Consider the following 17,861-nt stretch of genomic DNA (forward strand, 5'->3'; position numbering starts at 1 on the left):
TATAAGATGTTTTCAGCCAGAGGTCCCCTTTAAGGTGGAATAGGTGTACAGCCTGGAAAGGATATCCCTCCTCTGGATCCTGGAGCTGCCCTGTAGCTTAGTGTCACATGAGATTCTGTAGATTAATTGCTCAACGTAGAGTCAAAAAGAAGGATGCCCATAGTGTAGTAATGTTAAAACGTGCGTGGCACAAAACGCATCAAGGAGGAGCCGTACGCCGTGACGTCAAGCCGCCAGAGCCTCACGAAGGTCCTGTGGCCATCTTTGATTTTGGCTGGTCAGTGTTTCTCTGCAGCTCTGCTTGTAATGAGATTTCTTCCACGTGGATGACATGTTTTTTATTAAAATAAATACTTAACATTACTACACTGATTATATACGCAAGACTCCCTTGCTGAAGAAAAAGCATGTTGAAGCTCATTTAAAAGTTGGCTGCAGAACATTTAGACAAGCCTGTGAAATCCTGGGCAAAACAAAAACGGAACCCTTTGGATGCCATAATACACACCATGTTTGGAGGTCAAATGGGACTCCACATCACCCCAAAAACCCCATACCAACAATGAAGCATGGAGGTGAGAATATCATAGTGTGCGGCCGTTTTTCAGCATACAGTACTGGCAAACATCATATCATTGAAGGAAGGAAGAATGGAAAAATGGACCAAAAGACATTCTTGATAAAAATCTGCTGCCATCTACCAGGATGATGAAGATGAAACGAGAGTGGACATTTCAGCAAGACAATGATCCCAAACACAAAGCCAAGGAAACTCACAATTGGTTTCAAAGAAATAAAATAAAGCTGCTAGAATGGCCCAGTTAATCACCTGACTTGAATCCAATAGCAAATCTATGGAAAGATTTAGAGATCAGAGTACATAAAAGAGGCCCACGGAACCTTCAAGATTTGAAGATTGTTTGTGTGGAAGAATGGGTCAAAATCACACATGAGCAATGCATGCCACTAGTGTCTCCATACAGGAGGCTTCTTGAAGCTGTCATTACTAACAAAGGATTTTGCACCAAGTATTAAATAAATTTCAGTTCGCGTGTTCAATACTTTTCCGTGTGTCATTCCATCTTATTACACATAACTTAATTTCTGAATGTATTTGTTTTGGTTTCTTTGTATGTATGGATTGCATGAGTTGTTACCGACCTGTGGTGAAAATTTCATAGCAATAGCACCTTTAAAATATGAAAAATGGTGACGTGTTCAAACTCATTTTACCCTTTGTAATTATGTACTGTATATGGCTGATGCCCCTGAAAGCTGGAAATCACTGCTCCAGGACTGCTTCTGGGTCCTACACCGAGCAACTGACCTGCTGCATTCTGAACAGAGGAGGTCGGCCAGTCAGCAAGGGCGCCAATCATAAATTGCTTTGCATTTTCTGGATGAATGCAAAGCATTCTTCAGTTGGACGAGGTGAAAAGTGACATCACTGCCCCGCCTCTCCACCTTGTTGAATCAGAGAAATTTTGCATTCATTCGCATTTATTCATTTTCTGAATGTTGCCCATGCTAAGCGGCCGACCTCTTGTGTCCATAATGCAGCAGGACAGCTGCTCAGCATGGGACCCAGAAGCTAGAGGAATTCACTGAAATAGTGGTGTCCATAACAGTGATTTCTGGCTGTCAGAGGCAATATCTTCCTGTCCACCTTGGCATTCCTTTTAAAAATTTCTGAATGCTTTGGCAGGAAAGATCACGTGAACGCTGTGATTGGCTGTCATCATGGTCACATGATCGGGAGCTGATCCCACAGGTTACGATCATTAGCACCTTCCACAGCTCAGTCTCTGTGCTGGGAGTTCAAAGTGAGGTGAAGAAAGATAGTACATACCTCCTCATGCTTTCCAACTTTGCATCCATACTGTTTTGACCATCTTTTAGGTCCTGTAGCTCAGCAGCAACCTTCTGCAGTTCCTCCTGCGATAGGTGAGGGTCTTCAGATTTTACAGAAGACGATATCTGTCAATTAAAACAATATTCTCATTTATGCACACTTCAGTACACACATGGAAGGCCTACTTACTTACAGCAACCCCCCCATGGGCGGACCTGCAGAAGCCAGAGAGCGGTGAGTGCTTAATGTAAACAGCACTTGTGTGAGGTGTATGAACTGGCTGGAGAAGTAGGTGATTGTGGAAAACTAAGGGCAAAAGCTGGTGGGAAGTGGTTGAGGGGGTCACCCAGTGGAGTACAAAATTTAAACATCAGTACTGTCTCGTCCGGTCCATAACTTCTAATCCCCTAGAGTGGAAGCTAAGTGGGAATTAGGATACATTTCAAGGCATAACAAGAATAGCCGGAGGTAGAAAGATGAAGAACAAATCAGCAAAAGGTGTTGGAGTAAAGACACCCAAGACATATACTAGTACAATAAAAAAATACATGCCCCCGCAGAAGAAAAGTCCAGGGAACCAGACCCCTGAGAGGCAAAGGGGAGCCAGTGGAAAATCAGTAATGGGGAGTAATAGTGGAGACCAATCTAGTTTGTCAGTGGAAACAACAGATCTGAGTCAAGGTAAAGAAACGTTAAATATGGACTGTGAGTTGGATATAAGGAGCACAGAAGAAACAGGAGTGGAAGCTCAGATGCCCACAAAAAATGGAAATAGCAGACATGTTTGCAAAGCTAGAACAATCATTAAAGAATGACATGGAAATAATACATAAGGACTTGGGACAAGTACTGTCTCAAGTGGAAGAAACGGAAGGCAAATTGGATAAGCATGCCCAGATAATAACAGAGCTTAAGAACCAATTGGAGGAAATGCGACATGAATAAAGAAGAATGCGATATAAAGTAGAAGATCAGGAGAACAGAAATAGAAGGAACAATCTGAGGATTCGGGGGCCACCAGAAAGTGCACAAGAAGATTTAAGAGATGTAATGAATACAGTGCTCAATCCACTAATAAACAGACATATAACTGAGAAATTGAAAATCGATAGAGTCCATAGGATAAAGAGATCCCTGGGAACTCCAAGAGATGTGATAGTAAGGTTTCACTATTTTCAGGATATAGCAAGAATTTGAGAGAAGATGAGAGGAATTCCCGCAATATCATACGATAGGACAGATGTGCAAATCTATGCAGACATAGCGCCAGAAACATTTGCAAGAAGGACTCTGAGACCTTTCTTGGAGCAAATGCGAACATGAAACATCAAATATAACTGGGGTTTTCCTGCTTGCCTGGTGGGATGGAAAGATGGTCGCTCAGCAAGATTAAGGTTTCCAGAAGACCTCCAGGATTTCTGAGAGAAACTAGAATTGCAAGTCCCGGATATCTCAAACTGGACTAATGGGAAAAGGGAGGAACTGGGACTAATACGAGAGGTGGCAAGTAACCTCAGGGAGAAGAGGGCAACAGAAATGAGATGAGGTGGAAAGAAGGAAGAAAGAGCAAGAGAAAGAAGAAATGTACCTCTACAAGACTCTAAAATAAGGGATATTAATAGAGGAGATAGAGGAGGAGGTTGTCCTTTGAAAGACCCAGTTGCTTCTTTTTCACCTGCCCCCCCCCCCCTTTTATTTTTTTCCTCCTCCTGCCTCCCCCCCCCCCCCCTCTCCACCACTCCCTCTTTTTTTTTCCACACCCTCTCGCTGTTTCTGCTTGGGGCACCTATTTATAGTACTGAAAAGTGGATGTTGGGAGAAGGTGTATGAGTGGAACATGGGACTGGGCATTTGAGAGTTTTTTTTGGAGGGGGAGGGGGAAGGTTTATTGAAGGCAGGAAAAATAGGGGCAAGACACAGTTCAGAATCTATGCCCTCAGGGAGGAGTTGGAGGTGGGAGGAGGTGTCTATGGACAAGCTGAATGATCGTGGGAGGGGTTAGATGCACAACAGATCCAAGGGTTGGGCAAGGGTCAAATGGTGTTAGGAGGGGGGGGAGGGTAGGCTAGCAGAAAAGGGGTATCCTGAAACTCTCCGCTGGTTTAAAATTTACTATACAGATTGCTCTCTCTGTGTGACCCAAACAAAAAAGGTTTTAACATTAATAAATGTTTGACAAGAAGGTCATAACTTTTTTTTTTCTTTTTTTATGGTTAAACTAGATGGACTTTTGTCTTTTTTCAGCCAGACTAACTATGTAAGGTAGTTAATTTTATGAATTACAATGTAAAAGGTCTGAATACTCCAGTTAAAAGACATAAGATTACTAGGGAAATGGGGCAACACTCAACTGATATAGTATTCTTACAAGAGACACATTTATCTTTAGATACAAAGGGTTAAATTACAAGTCAAGAAAATACCCCAAACTGGTATTTTTCAGACTCTCCAATAAAAAGAGCTAAAGGAGTAGCAAGGAATGTAAGATTTAACTTCTGTTTCTGAAGGGGTACCTATAAGGTCAGCACAGTGGCTAAATGGTTAGCACTTCCGCCTGGCAGTACTAGGGTTGTTGGTTTGAATCCCAGCCACGGCACCTCCTTCCTGGAGTTTGCATGTTCTCCCTTTGCCTGCATGGGTTTCCTCCGGGTACTCCGGTTTCCTCCCACACTCCAAAGACATGCTGGTAGGTTAATTGGATCCGGTCTAAACTGGCCCTTGTATATGAATGTGAGTTAGGGACCCTAGATTGTACTACCCTTGAGGGATAGGGACTGATGTGAATGTACAATACATATGTAAAGTGCTGCATAAATTGACAGCGCTATACAAGTACCTGAAATATATGGCATGGAATGTACACTTGCAAATATTTACTGTCTAAATAAGAACGCAACGGTCTACTTAGCGGAGACATTAAGGAAACTGATAGAATTCAAGAAAGGGAAACTAATTGTGGCTGGGGATTTTAATCTGTGCATGGACCCAAAGATGGATAATTCTTTGCAGGTACAGACGAATGGAGGTAAACGTTTAAAAGCTTTAAAAAAAGATGTTACATCAATGTCAGTTAATAGATGTTTGGAGAATTAAGCATCCAGGGGTAAAAGGATTATACATTCTATTTCTCTGTACATGCAGTATATTCCACACTGGATTATATTATGATAAAGCATATATTACTGGAATTGTTGGTTAAACATTGAAGTTACAACATTGTCGAACCATGCACCAGTCACAATAAAGTTGAGAATGGGAGAGGTTTCAGATAAGATAAATACATGGAAATTAAATGAGTCACTTTTAAAAGATCAGGAGACCGAAGAAAGAAGAAAAAGAAATCGAGCAATACTTTCAGTTAAATAATACAAAGGGAGTCTCAAGGGCCACAGTATGGCAAGCCCATAAGGCCAATATAAGGGGTATCCTGATTTCAGTAGGGGCAAAAAAGAGAAAATCAGGCCAAAAAGGTGAGAACATTAATAGAGGAAATACAGGAATTAGAACAAATACATAAAATAGAGAGGGAGGTACACCATAAAATAATCTTAAAAAGAGTTAAATTATTTACTGGAACAGGAGACTAAAAGGGTTTTTAATATGGTGGCAAAAAAAGATACCAATGGGGGGAATGGCAAAGACATTAAGGGAAAAGAAATCAGTAAATTATATAGAGAAGATCAGGAATAAATCAGGGGAAATAGTATACCCAACTAAAAAGATCGCTAGCACATTCCAAGAATATTCTAGCCTACTGTATGCAGTTAAACATAAGGACCAAAGTGACCCGAAGGGAGACAGAAGAATGCAAATACAGGCATTCTTAAAAGCAGCGGGATTACCCAGATTAGATGAAGAAAGAGTGGCAATGCTGGATAATCCAATAACACAGGAGGAAATACAAGCAGCATTCAGGAGTACAACAGTGGGTAAGAACCCGGGGCCTGATGGGTACACAATAAGCTATTACAGGAAATTAAAAAATCAGCTAGTGCCTATAATGTGCGAATATATGAATGCATTAGGACAGTGGTTCTCAACCTTCCTAATGCCGCGACCCCTTAATACAGTTTCTCATGTTGTGGTGACCCCCAACCATAAAATGATTTACTCTTTACACATTGGAAATGTGTTGTTCGATGGTCTTAGGTGACCCCTGTGAAAGGGTCGTTCGACCCCCAAAGGGGTCGCGACCCACAGGTTGAGAACCACTGCATTAGGAGAAGGGATCAAAACGAGGAAAGAGATGCTTCTGGCACACATTACAATTATACCTAAAGAAGGAAGAGATGTATCTCAATGTGCGAGATATAGACCAATATCATTGCTGAATATTGATACAAAACTAAATGCGAAAGTAATTGCCAGCAGGATAAAAGACCTAATGCCAGAATGGGTTCACCCCAATCAGGTGGGATTTGTACCAGGGAGAGAAGGAAGATATAACAGTCTGAGATCATTGCTCCTCCTGCAGAAGGGTAAGAAAGAAGTCCCTGGTTATATTCCTCTCAATAGATGAAAAAAAAAGCATTTGACAGGGAAGACTGTGGATTTATGATGGGCACTTTAGAGGTATTAGGTTTAATACCTAAGGAATAAAATGATGCAATGGATAAAAAAATCTATACAGCTACCCTTAAGCAGCAGTGAAGATAAATGATACATTGTCTCAACCTTTTACAATGTATAATGGAACAAGCTAGGGATGTCCACTCTCACCTCACTTGTTTATATTATCCTTAGAGCCCCTCTTAGCAACAATACAGAATAATATAGATATAAAAGCGATACAGGTTGGAGAAATGGAAGATAAAGTTGCGGCATATGCAGATGATCTGTTCTACATTGTAAGTCCTAGACTAACATTACCAATCATGATGAGTATATTAACTAGTTGCCGACCGCAGATAGCCGAATGACTGCTGCACTGCGGCCGGCCAGTTCTGGGTGGACGTCATATGACGTCCTCCCAGAACGTGCTCTCCTGCGCGCCCTAGGGGGCGTGCACCCGGCGATCTCCATGATCGCTGTGTCCTACGGACACAGCTGATCACGTGATGTGGTAAAAGGCCAATCACAGCGTCCTTTCACCACATGATCAGCGGTGTCCAATGACACGCTGATCACAGGGAAATGCAAGTGCCGGTTCTCGGCTGCACTTTCCTCACGCTGTCAGATCATGAGGAAAGTACTGCCGAGAACCGGCAGTTGTCAGAGCGAGGATCGGCACCGATCATCAGGGCACTGATGATCAGTGCCCTGATGATCGGTGCCCAGTAGTGCCACCCACAAGTTCCGCCCACCTGTGCCCAGCAGTGCGCCCACTATCTCCGCCCACCTGTGCCCAGCAGATCACCCACCTGTGCCCAGCAGATCACCCACCTGTGCCACTCTGCAGTGTCACACCTGTGCCCAGAAGTGCCACCTACCTGTGCCCAGCAGTGCCACCCACCTGTGCCCACCAGTGCCACCCACCTGTGCCCACCCACCAGTGCAGCCCAGCAGTGCTGCCAGTCAGTGCCACCAGTCAGTGCCCAGCGGTTGTGCCAGTCAGCGCTGCCAGTCAGTGCCCAGCAGTGATGCCAGTCAGTGCCGTCTATCAGTACCCATCATCAGTGTCACCTATTAGTGCCACCTATCAGTGCTGCATATTAGTGCCGCCTATCCGTGACACCTCATTAGTGCTGCCTATCAGTGCCACCTCATTAGTACTGCCTATCAGTGCCCTTTAGTGCTGCCTATCAGTGCCCATCAGTGCCGCCTATCAGTGCCCATCAGTGCTGCCTCATCAACGCACATCAGTGAAGGAGAAAAATTACCTGTTTGAAAAATTTTATAATAGAAACAAAGAAACTTTTTTTTTTCAAATTTTTTGCAATTTTTTTATTTATAGCGCAAAAAGTAAAGCGCCCAGTGGCGATTAAATACCACCAAAAGAAAGCTCTATTTGTGAGAAAAAAATGATCAAAATTTCATATGGGTACAATGTTGCATGACCGCGCAATTGTCAATCAAAGTGCGGCAGCGCTGAAAGCTGAAAATTGGCCTGGTAAATAAGGGGGTATAAGTGCCTGGTAGGCAAGTGGTTAAGAAAATGTGGAGAGTTGTCAAATTTACAAATCAACCTTGCAAAGTCAGAGAAACGGACAATACAAGGAAAGTTGTCCTTTATTTGGAGAGATAAGGAATTAATATATTTAGGAGTGAAGCTAACACCATCACTGAAGGGTATTTACCATGCAAATTATATCCCGCTAATTAACGAGATTAAGGAGGAATTGAGGAAAAGCCCAAAAGGATTGCTTTCCTGGATAGGCTGAATAAATATGATTAAGATGGTGATTTTGCCAAAAATCTTATATACATTTTCAAATGTTACCAATTTATTTGTTGCTGATGTATCTTAGGGTCCTACAAAGAGTAATAATGAGATATATATGGATAATAAAAAAATCAAGAGTAAAACAGGAGTGATTATGTAGGGAGAAAATAAATGGGGGTCTAAACATTCCAGATATTAAAGGACTTTTTTTTGCAGTTATATTGTCACGAATAATGGATTGGGTGTATAATTTTCAGGGGAAAAGTTGGGTAACAAAGTTCAATTAGATAAGATGAATTGGACTCCACACAACAATACCGAATGTTAGCGGAGAATACTAGCACTTTAAATGTATTGAAGGTATGGGATCTAGTGTATAAACAGACGGGGTGGGAGTATAATTCACCATTAATACCACTAGTTGGCACAAAATATTTTACACCTGGGATGGGGAATATATCGGGGATGTGGATAAGAGATAGGAATGCACGATTAAAAGATAAGAAAAAGGATGAAATATGTTCAGTTCAGGAGCTAAAACACAAAAGGGATATGTTTTACGTCATAGATCAGTGGTCTCCAAACTGCAGCCTGTGGGCTGAATGCAGCCCTTTACTTGCCTCTATCCGGCCCTCGGGTACTTTTCCTCCCCCTGACACCAACAAGGAGGCACCATTTCTTACACTGGCACCAACAGTGGGGCTCCATTCTTCTCACTGACACCAACAATGGGGCATTTTTCCTTCCACTGACAACGATGGGGCACAATTCCACCCACTGATATAAACAATTAGGCACTATTTCTACAACTAATACCAATGACGGGGCACTATTCATCCTACTGGCATCAATGATGTGGCACTATTCCTACAACCAACACCAATTAAGTGGCACTTTTCCTCCCACTGATACCAATGATGGGGCACTATTCCTCCCACTGATACCAATGATGGGGCACTATTCCTCTCACTGATACCAATGATGGGGCACTATTCCTCTCACTGATACCAATGAAGGGGCACTATTCCTCTCACTGATACCAATGATGGGGCACTGTTCCTCCTACTAATACTAATGATGGGGAACTATACCTCCAACCAATACCAATTAAGGGGCACTATCCCTCTCACTGATACCAATGATGGGGCACTATCCCTCTCACTGATACCAATGATGGGGCACTATCCCTCTCACTGAAACCAATGATGGGGCACTATCCCTCTCACTGAAACCAATGATGGGGGACTATCCCTCTCACTGAAACCAATGATGGGGCACTATCCCTCTCACTGAAACCAATGATGGGGCACTATCCCTCTCACTGATACCAATGATGGGGCACTATTCCTCTCACTGATACCAATGATGAGGCACTATTCCTCTCACTGATACTAATGATGGGGCACTATTCCTCTCACTGATACCAATGATGGGGCACTATTCCTCTCACTGATACCAATGATGGGGCACTATCCCTCTCACTGAAATCAATGATGAGGCACTATTCCTCCCACTGACACCAATGATGGGGCACTATTCCTCCCACTGACACCAATGATGGGGCACTATTCCTCCCACTGATACCAATGATGGGGCACTATTCCTCCCACTGTCACCAATGATAGGGCACTATTCCTCCAACAAATACCAGCGATGCGGCACTATTCCTCCAATTAATACCAATGACTGGACACTATTCCTCCTTCTACTGACTACAAACTTTATGTCATGTTTTTTACTCCCACTTTCTCTGGGAAATTTTCTACTCCCACTGACCACTTTGGCCCCCCTACAGTCTGAAGGACAATAAGCTGGCCCTTTGTTTCGACAGTTTGGAGACCCCTGTGATAGATGAAAGTTAGTATCACCAACTTAAACATTTTGTTGTAGCAATTCCGCAGCCAATAAAACTTGAACCCATTCAATGATGAGGCACTATTCCTCCCACTGATACCAATGATGGGGCACTATTCCTCTCACTGATACCAATGATGGGGCACTATTCCTCTCACTGATACCAATGATGGGGCACTATTCCTCTCACTGATACCAATGATGGGGCACTGTTCCTCCTACTAATACTAATGATGGGGAACTATACCTCCAACCAATACCAATTAAGGGGCACTATCCCTCTCACTGATACCAATGATGGGGCACTATTCCTCTCACTGATACCAATGATGGGGCACTATTCCTCTCACTGATACCAATGATGGGGCACTATCCCTCTCACTGAAATCAATGATGAGGCACTATTCCTCCCACTGACACCAATGATGGGGCACTATTCCTCCCACTGACACCAATGATGGGGCACTATTCCTCCCACTGATACCAATGATGGGGCACTATTCCTCCCACTGTCACCAATGATGGGGCACTATTCCTCTCACTGTCACCAATGATAGGGCACTATTCCTCCAACAAATACCAGCGATGCGGCACTATTCCTCCAATTAATACCAATGACTGGACACTATTCCTCCTTCTACTGACTACAAACTTTATGTCATGTTTTTTACTCCCACTTTCTCTGGGAAATTTTCTACTCCCACTGACCACTTTGGCCCCCCTACAGTCTGAAGGACAATAAGCTGGCCCTTTGTTTCGACAGTTTGGAGACCCCTGTGATAGATGAAAGTTAGTATCACCAACTTAAACATTTTGTTGTAGCAATTCCGCAGCCAATAAAACTTGAACCCATTCAATGATGAGGCACTATTCCTCCCACTGATACCAATGATGGGGCACTATTCCTCTCACTGATACCAATGATGGGGCACTATTCCTCTCACTGATACCAATGATGGGGCACTATTCCTCCCACTGATACCAATGATGGGGCACTATTCCTCTCACTGATACCAATGATGGGGCACTGTTCCTCCTACTAATACTAATGATGGGGAACTATACCTCCAACCAATACCAATTAAGGGGCACTATCCCTCTCACTGATACCAATGATGGGGCACTATTCCTCTCACTGATACCAATGATGGGGCACTATCCCTCTCACTGATACCAATGATGGGGCACTATCCCTCTCACTGATACCAATGATGGGGCACTATCCCTCTCACTGATACCAATGATGGGGCACTATCCCTCTCACTGAAACCAATGATGGGGCACTATCCCTCTCACTGAAACCAATGATGGGGCACTATCCCTCTCACTGATACCAATGATGGGGCACTATTCCTCTCACTGATACCAATGATGAGGCACTATTCCTCCCACTGATACCAATGATGGGGCACTATTCCTCTCACTGATACCAATGATGGGGCACTATTCCTCTCACTGATACCAATGATGGGGCACTATTCCTCTCACTGATACCAATGATGGGGCACTATCCCTCTCACTGAAATCAATGATGAGGCACTATTCCTCCCACTGATACCAATGATGGGGCACTATTCCTCCCACTGTCACCAATGATGGGGCACTATTCCTCTCACTGTCACCAATGATAGGGCACTATTCCTCCAACAAATACCAGCGATGCGGCACTATTCCTCCAATTAATACCAATGACTGGACACTATTCCTCCTTCTACTGACTACAAACTTTGTCATGTTTTTTACTCCCACTTTCTCTGGGAAATTTTCTACTCCCACTGACCACTTTGGCCCCCCTACAGTCTGAAGGACAATAAGCTGGCCCTTTGTTTCGACAGTTTGGAGACCCCTGTGATAGATGAAAGTTAGTATCACCAACTTAAACATTTTGTTGTAGCAATTCCGCAGCCAATAAAACTTGAACCCATTCATTAGAACAATTGATGAATTTAAACGGAGCACAAAAACATCGCATGTATAAGACACTCACTATAATATCTGAACCGGTTTTTCCACAATATATAGAAAAATGGGAAAAGGAATTGGTAACACAGTTAAATGAATAACAGAAAAGAAAATAATTAGAATTGCACATGTGGCAACTGATGTGAATAAAGTAGAAATTAACTTCAAATTCCTGAGTAGATGGTACGATACGCAGAGTAGAGCTCATAAGTACCATCCAGAGAATTGGCCGCTCGGTTTGAGGGGATGTGGGATAGAGGATACAATGATACACATATGGTGGGAATGTCCCAAAATACAGTATTTTTGGCAGAGGATAATACAACAAATAACAGAAATTACAGGAGAAATACAATAATGGACCCATGGGTGTGTTTATTTCATAATACCTGTCTTACAGCAAAACAATATAAGAGCACAATTGTATTTAATTTATTTAATGCAGCGAAAGGATTAATACCCACATTTTGGAAGTCTCAAGAAGCACCAAAGGTTAAGGATTGGATAACGAGGGTGGAATATGGCTATAGGATAGAAGAACTTTATCACAGTGGAGAGGAAAAAATGGTAAAATTTAAAAACAAATATGGGAAAGATGATGTGATTGTAGGGTTACACAGAAATATGATGACCTGGTGGGATAAAGAGAAGAAGGAAATAGCAGAGGGGGGAACAGAGAGATATGACGTATAATAACGGTATAGAGAGAGTAAACAGAAGAACACACAAGAGGGGAAGGGGAGGGGAGGGGAGGTTTCGAGAGATGGGAAGGGGGGGGGGGGGAACAGGGGGGGAGGGAAAGTGGATTGTATAATGTGTTGTAGAAGATCATGTATTAGTGTTGCGTTGGAATTTTGTAAAACGTGTTTAATAAAAATATAATAAAGAACAGCTTTCTTTCATATATGTATTTTATCTGCATGTTTTCCATGCATAAAAGTTAAAAAACCTACTTTGCGCTGATCCCTCCCCCCAAGACTCACCTGAGCCCGGTCTCGATCCAGCGATCTGTATGGGAACTATGGCTATTCCGGAACTCTCTCTCCTCATTGGTTGAGACACAGCAGCAGGAGCCATTGCCTCCAACTGCTGTCAATCACAGCCAGTAAGGAGAGAGCAGGGGGTGGGGCAGAGCAACGGCTGTGTATGTGTTATGTATGCATGGAGCAGGGCTCGGGAGTGAGCATGCACCAGTGGCCCCAAAGCAAGCGGTTTACTATTGGGGGCACTGATAAGGAGGGAGGAGCCAGGAGCACGAGAGGGGGAACCAAGAAGAGGGGGATCGGGCTGCTCTATGCAAAACTATTATACAGAACAAGTAAGCATGACATGTTTGTTTAAAAGAACAAAACACAAACCCCGGACCTTTAATACCACTTTAAAAAGAAAGACAAAAACAGCGATCTTTACCTTCCGTTTGATATTTTCCAAGAGTTCCACTCCTCCTTTTTTAAAGAAGGGGTGCTGAAATTCGATGGCAGCACTGTGTTCCGATCTCATGAGCCCGCTCTCCAGACTCAACACCTTTCTGAATCCATCTGCAGGGAGGGGGAAAATGGACTTTTAAATAATGTGATTATTGGAGAGAAAAGGTCAGAATTAATAGGACTAAAATTTTCTCCAGTATAGAGCTGTATTCAGAAAGCAGTGACATAATGCATGGCCACATGAACCGGGAACACGTGAAGAATTAAAATACAATGTTCAGAACATTAAAGAAAAAAGAAAGAAAATCTTAATCACTTCTTCCAAGAAAAGCACAGCTGAGCCATTATAGTATATGACAGCTGCCTTCACTTTGCTAATTTCAGTTCTACACAAAGGAAGTCAAACCATTTCAAAGCCACATGTGTTATAATATATGTAGCTTATGAATCCGTCAGCATTTACGTTCTGACGGAAACTTTTAAAGCCAAAATGTTTAAAATATGAAGTTTAATATTCTTATATTTTGCATTGGTTCATCACCCCCGTACCATATCAACAGGCATTATTTTTTTTTAGGAAACCTGTTTTCATTACATAGTTTGGGTTTCTTTTTACCCAGGGTCTGTGCTTTTCTATGCAATTCACCCAGATCTTGGCTGATGGGAGGGGCTGGCAGGATGCTGTACATCGCTTCCTGACAACATCACAGCACTCCTCTAAGTGCCCTCAGTTCTGATGCAAGCAGTGGGCTGGCTTTAGGGAGGAGTTATGCAAATAAAATTTCTTTATGGGTAGGTGTCAGTCTGGAGGAGTAGGCATTCCTAAACAGGCTGCAATTGTATGCAGACCACCCTAGATAATGCTCACACATGATGCTGAGCCTCTGTGGTTGTAAGAACTGAAATCCAATTAATGAAAAGGGTAAGCCAGGAACACTCAGACGGGGGAGGAAAGTGTTCGATGATGGTCAATTTTCTTGATATGGAGGGCTTCAAGTGTGGTCCCCAATATTACCAAAGGGACGCACATAAAATGCAGTGAATATTCAATGTCAGAGACAGCAGACACACGCCACAATAAAGTGGGCATGATATAAAATATGGCCAGAGACTGGGAACATGCCACATGAGTTGTTGGAGACTGGGGACATGTTGTGACAAGTGACATATCAGCATGGATGTCACTCCACTTCCTCAAACTAAATCTTTCTAAAACTGAGCTCATACTATTCCCTCCAGCCCGTGCCCCCTCCCCTGATTTCTCCATCAAGACCAATAACACAACCATCAGTCCCTCCCCTCATGCCAGGGTACTAGGTGTAATCCTAGACTCCCATCTGTCCTTTCAGCCCCAAATCCAATCGCTGTCCAAATCTTGTAGACTTCACCTCTCAAACATCTCCAAGATACAACCGTTCTTAACCTCTGAAACTACTAAGCAACTTATTCACTCCCTGGTTATCTCTCGCCTTGACTATTGTAACTCCCTCCTCATGCTGTAAGAGTTGTTGGAGACTGGGGGCAGGGTGTAAGTCGGGGGCATGAAATAGGAGTTATTGGGAGACTGCGTGCGTGCCGTAGGAGTTATTGGAGACTGGAGACATGCCGTAGGAGTTGTTGGGAGACTGGAGACATGCCGTAGGAGTTGTTGGGAGACTGGAGACATGCCGTAGGAGTTGTTGGGAGACTGGAGACATGCCGTAGGAGTTGTTGGGAGACTGGAGACATGCCGTAGGAGTTGTTGGGAGACTGGAGACATGCCGTAGGAGTTGTTGGGAGACTGGAGACATGCTACAGGAGTTACTGGAGACATGCTACAGGAGTTACTGGAGACATGCTACAGGAGTTACTGGAGACATGCTACAGGAGTTACTGGAGACATGCTACAGGAGTTACTGGAGACATGCTACAGGAGTTACTGGAGACATGCTACAGGAGTTACTGGAGACATGCTACAGGAGTTACTGGAGACATGCTACAGGAGTTACTGGAGACATGCTACAGGAGTTACTGGAGACATGCTACAGGAGTTACTGGAGACATGCTACAGGAGTTACTGGAGACATGCTACAGGAGTTACTGGAGACATGCTACAGGAGTTACTGGAGACATGCTACAGGAGTTACTGGAGACATGCTACAGGAGTTACTGGAGACATGCTACAGGAGTTACTGGAGACATGCTACAGGAGTTACTGGAGACATGCTACAGGAGTTACTGGAGACATGCTACAGGAGTTACTGGAGACATGCTACAGGAGTTACTGGAGACATGCTACAGGAGTTACTGGAGACATGCTACAGGAGTTACTGGAGACTGGGGACATGCTATAGGAGTTATTGGAGATCTCAATGAGGAAAAACCTCATGCTGGAAATCTATACTGATAAGGACTGGGTAATGTGTTAGGAATGTAAGGATGCCCTATTGTTTGATGGAAATGAAAATGATCGACCTACAGAGGACTGAATTCAGACACCCCAAAAATCAAAGTGAAAAAATGGTGCAGCAGGCTAGTCTATTTTGCTGAAATTTAATTGCAGCAACTCAGAATGGTCCTCAGTAGTTCGTATGGCCCACAAGTGCTTGTATGCATGCCTGACAACGTCGGGGTATGCTCCTAATGAGACGGATGGTGTCCTGGGGGATTTCCTCCCAGATCTAGACCAGGGCATCACTGAGTTCCTGGACAGTCTGAGGTGCATCCCGGTACCGTTGGATGGACTGAAAACATGACATCCCAGAGGTGTTCTATTGGATTTAGGTCAGGCGAGTCTGGGGGCAATTCAATGCCCCCCCGCTCATGCACGTCTCAGATTACATTACTGCTAACTTACCTTCAGCTTTAAAAGGGCCCTGCCCCCACCACCCTGGCTGTTCTAGCCCAATACATCCCAACATTGAATGTGTGCAAGTAAACTCTGCCATTCCTCAGTTGCTGCTCCACCCTGTCAATGCAGCAAATACCCGACACTGACCTGAAACTTTGCTGAAAGCCCTCGGGTGCATGGGCATGGCAGCCCATTCAAATGAATGGGCTTATGTGCCTGCCTTTTCTGCAGAGAAAAAAGGTTCCTGCCTTGTTTTAAAATTCAGCCAAACCAAAATCGTATGGTGCAAAAGCACCAGGTTTTTCAGTGAGTGAGGTTGCCACTGAGGCCTGGTTCACACTGGTGCGATTTCCAAAGCAACTTGAGTCCCACAGAATTGCATGACAATGGAAATGCGATCTGATTTTGTGGAAGGGTCCTCTGCTACCTTGGTGCGATTCAGTGCATTTCTGTGCCTCATAAACGTCAATGGGATGCATCAAAAATGCATTTGTGATGCGATTCCAGTGCGTGTTTGACCCCCCCCAGAAAACACAGTAGTATGACAAATGCAAGTTGTACTGCAGTTGCACTAGGTAATCGCACTGGAAATCAGATGAAATTGCAGTTGCACTAGTATGTACCAGGCTTAAGACATAATAACACCCCTGCATAGTTTCTGTGCAGCTGCATGAATATGTGCGATTTGCATGCACTCCAGCACCTGCATACAACTCCTTTGTACTCATACTTTTCCATGCAGTTTATACTTACACATGTTTAGCTGGCGGATAAAGCTGGACAAATTGTTGTGTTTAAAATACTTGGGCAGAATTTCTTTAGAAAACCGCTGGTCGTCCAAGATGCAGAAGTTCTGGCCATCCTGTGGAGACAAAAAGAAAAAAAATAACCTAAACTTGTGAAATGACAATATTATCACTAAAACATCCATAAGTGTCCTCGCTGCGCTGACTCCTCGCATCATTTTCCAATAGGACACAGTAGGGATGTGGAGGTCATTGCAGAAGATTCAACCACTTCAATACCAGGCACTTTCACCCCCTTCCTGCCCAGGATAATTTTCAGCTTTCAACACTGTACGCAAATTACATTTTTATCTTTTTTTTTTTTTAAATATACAGAGCTTTTTGTTTGGAGGTACTTAATCACCACTCAGTTCTTTTTTTTTTTCTTGCTAAACAAATGAAAAAAAGACCAAAAATGCTGAAAAAACCTCCCCAACCTTTTTTCATTTCATTTACAATTTTGCAAATCAGTAATTTTTCTTCTGCACTGATGTGTACTGATGCGGCTACATTGATGGACACTGATGATCAGCATCCTGATGATCATTGTAAACAATGTACCGTCAGGCTTCATGCACACGGGGTGTTTTTACAGCGTCTGTTTTGGGCATCGGGCGTTTTTTTCTACAGCCAGTAAACTCCCCAGCATGTTATCCTATGTGTCCAGCAGACCTAGGCTTTTAACAGCATTTTTTGGCAGAGGTGATTTCAGGCTGAAAAAAAAAAAAAACAAAAAACAGAACTACTGTGTTTGAAGAGGAGTTTTTCAGCTGTAAAAACACTTTAATAATGCAAAATGCTGCTATCCAGCGTTTGTGAGTCTCAAGAG

The 17,861-nt window shown here is 43.4% G+C and overlaps 1 protein-coding gene across 3 annotated transcripts in view; it reads right to left on the bottom strand.

The window, feature by feature from the left end:
- Positions 1-17,861, bottom strand: part of LOC149463402 (heat shock factor protein 3-like) — a 112,174-nt gene that overhangs the window by 71,828 nt on the left and 22,485 nt on the right. For all 3 annotated transcript variants that reach the window (XR_016312403.1, XM_089674895.1, XM_089674896.1), the window contains exons 2-4: positions 17,001-17,109; positions 13,401-13,528; positions 1,850-1,977 (exon numbers count right to left, since the gene is read on the bottom strand). Coding sequence is in view for 2 of the 3 variants with exons in the window: in XM_089674895.1 (XP_089531021.1) it covers positions 1,850-1,977; positions 13,401-13,528; positions 17,001-17,109 (365 nt within the window). In the remaining variant the exon portion in view is untranslated. The remainder of the gene's footprint in view (positions 1-1,849; positions 1,978-13,400; positions 13,529-17,000; positions 17,110-17,861) is intronic.

Source organism: Staurois parvus, unplaced genomic scaffold (assembly GCF_062004578.1).
Source record: "Staurois parvus isolate SC_StPar_1 unplaced genomic scaffold, SC_StPar_1.0 ptg000154l, whole genome shotgun sequence".
Classification (NCBI taxonomy): domain Eukaryota; kingdom Metazoa; phylum Chordata; class Amphibia; order Anura; family Ranidae; genus Staurois; species Staurois parvus.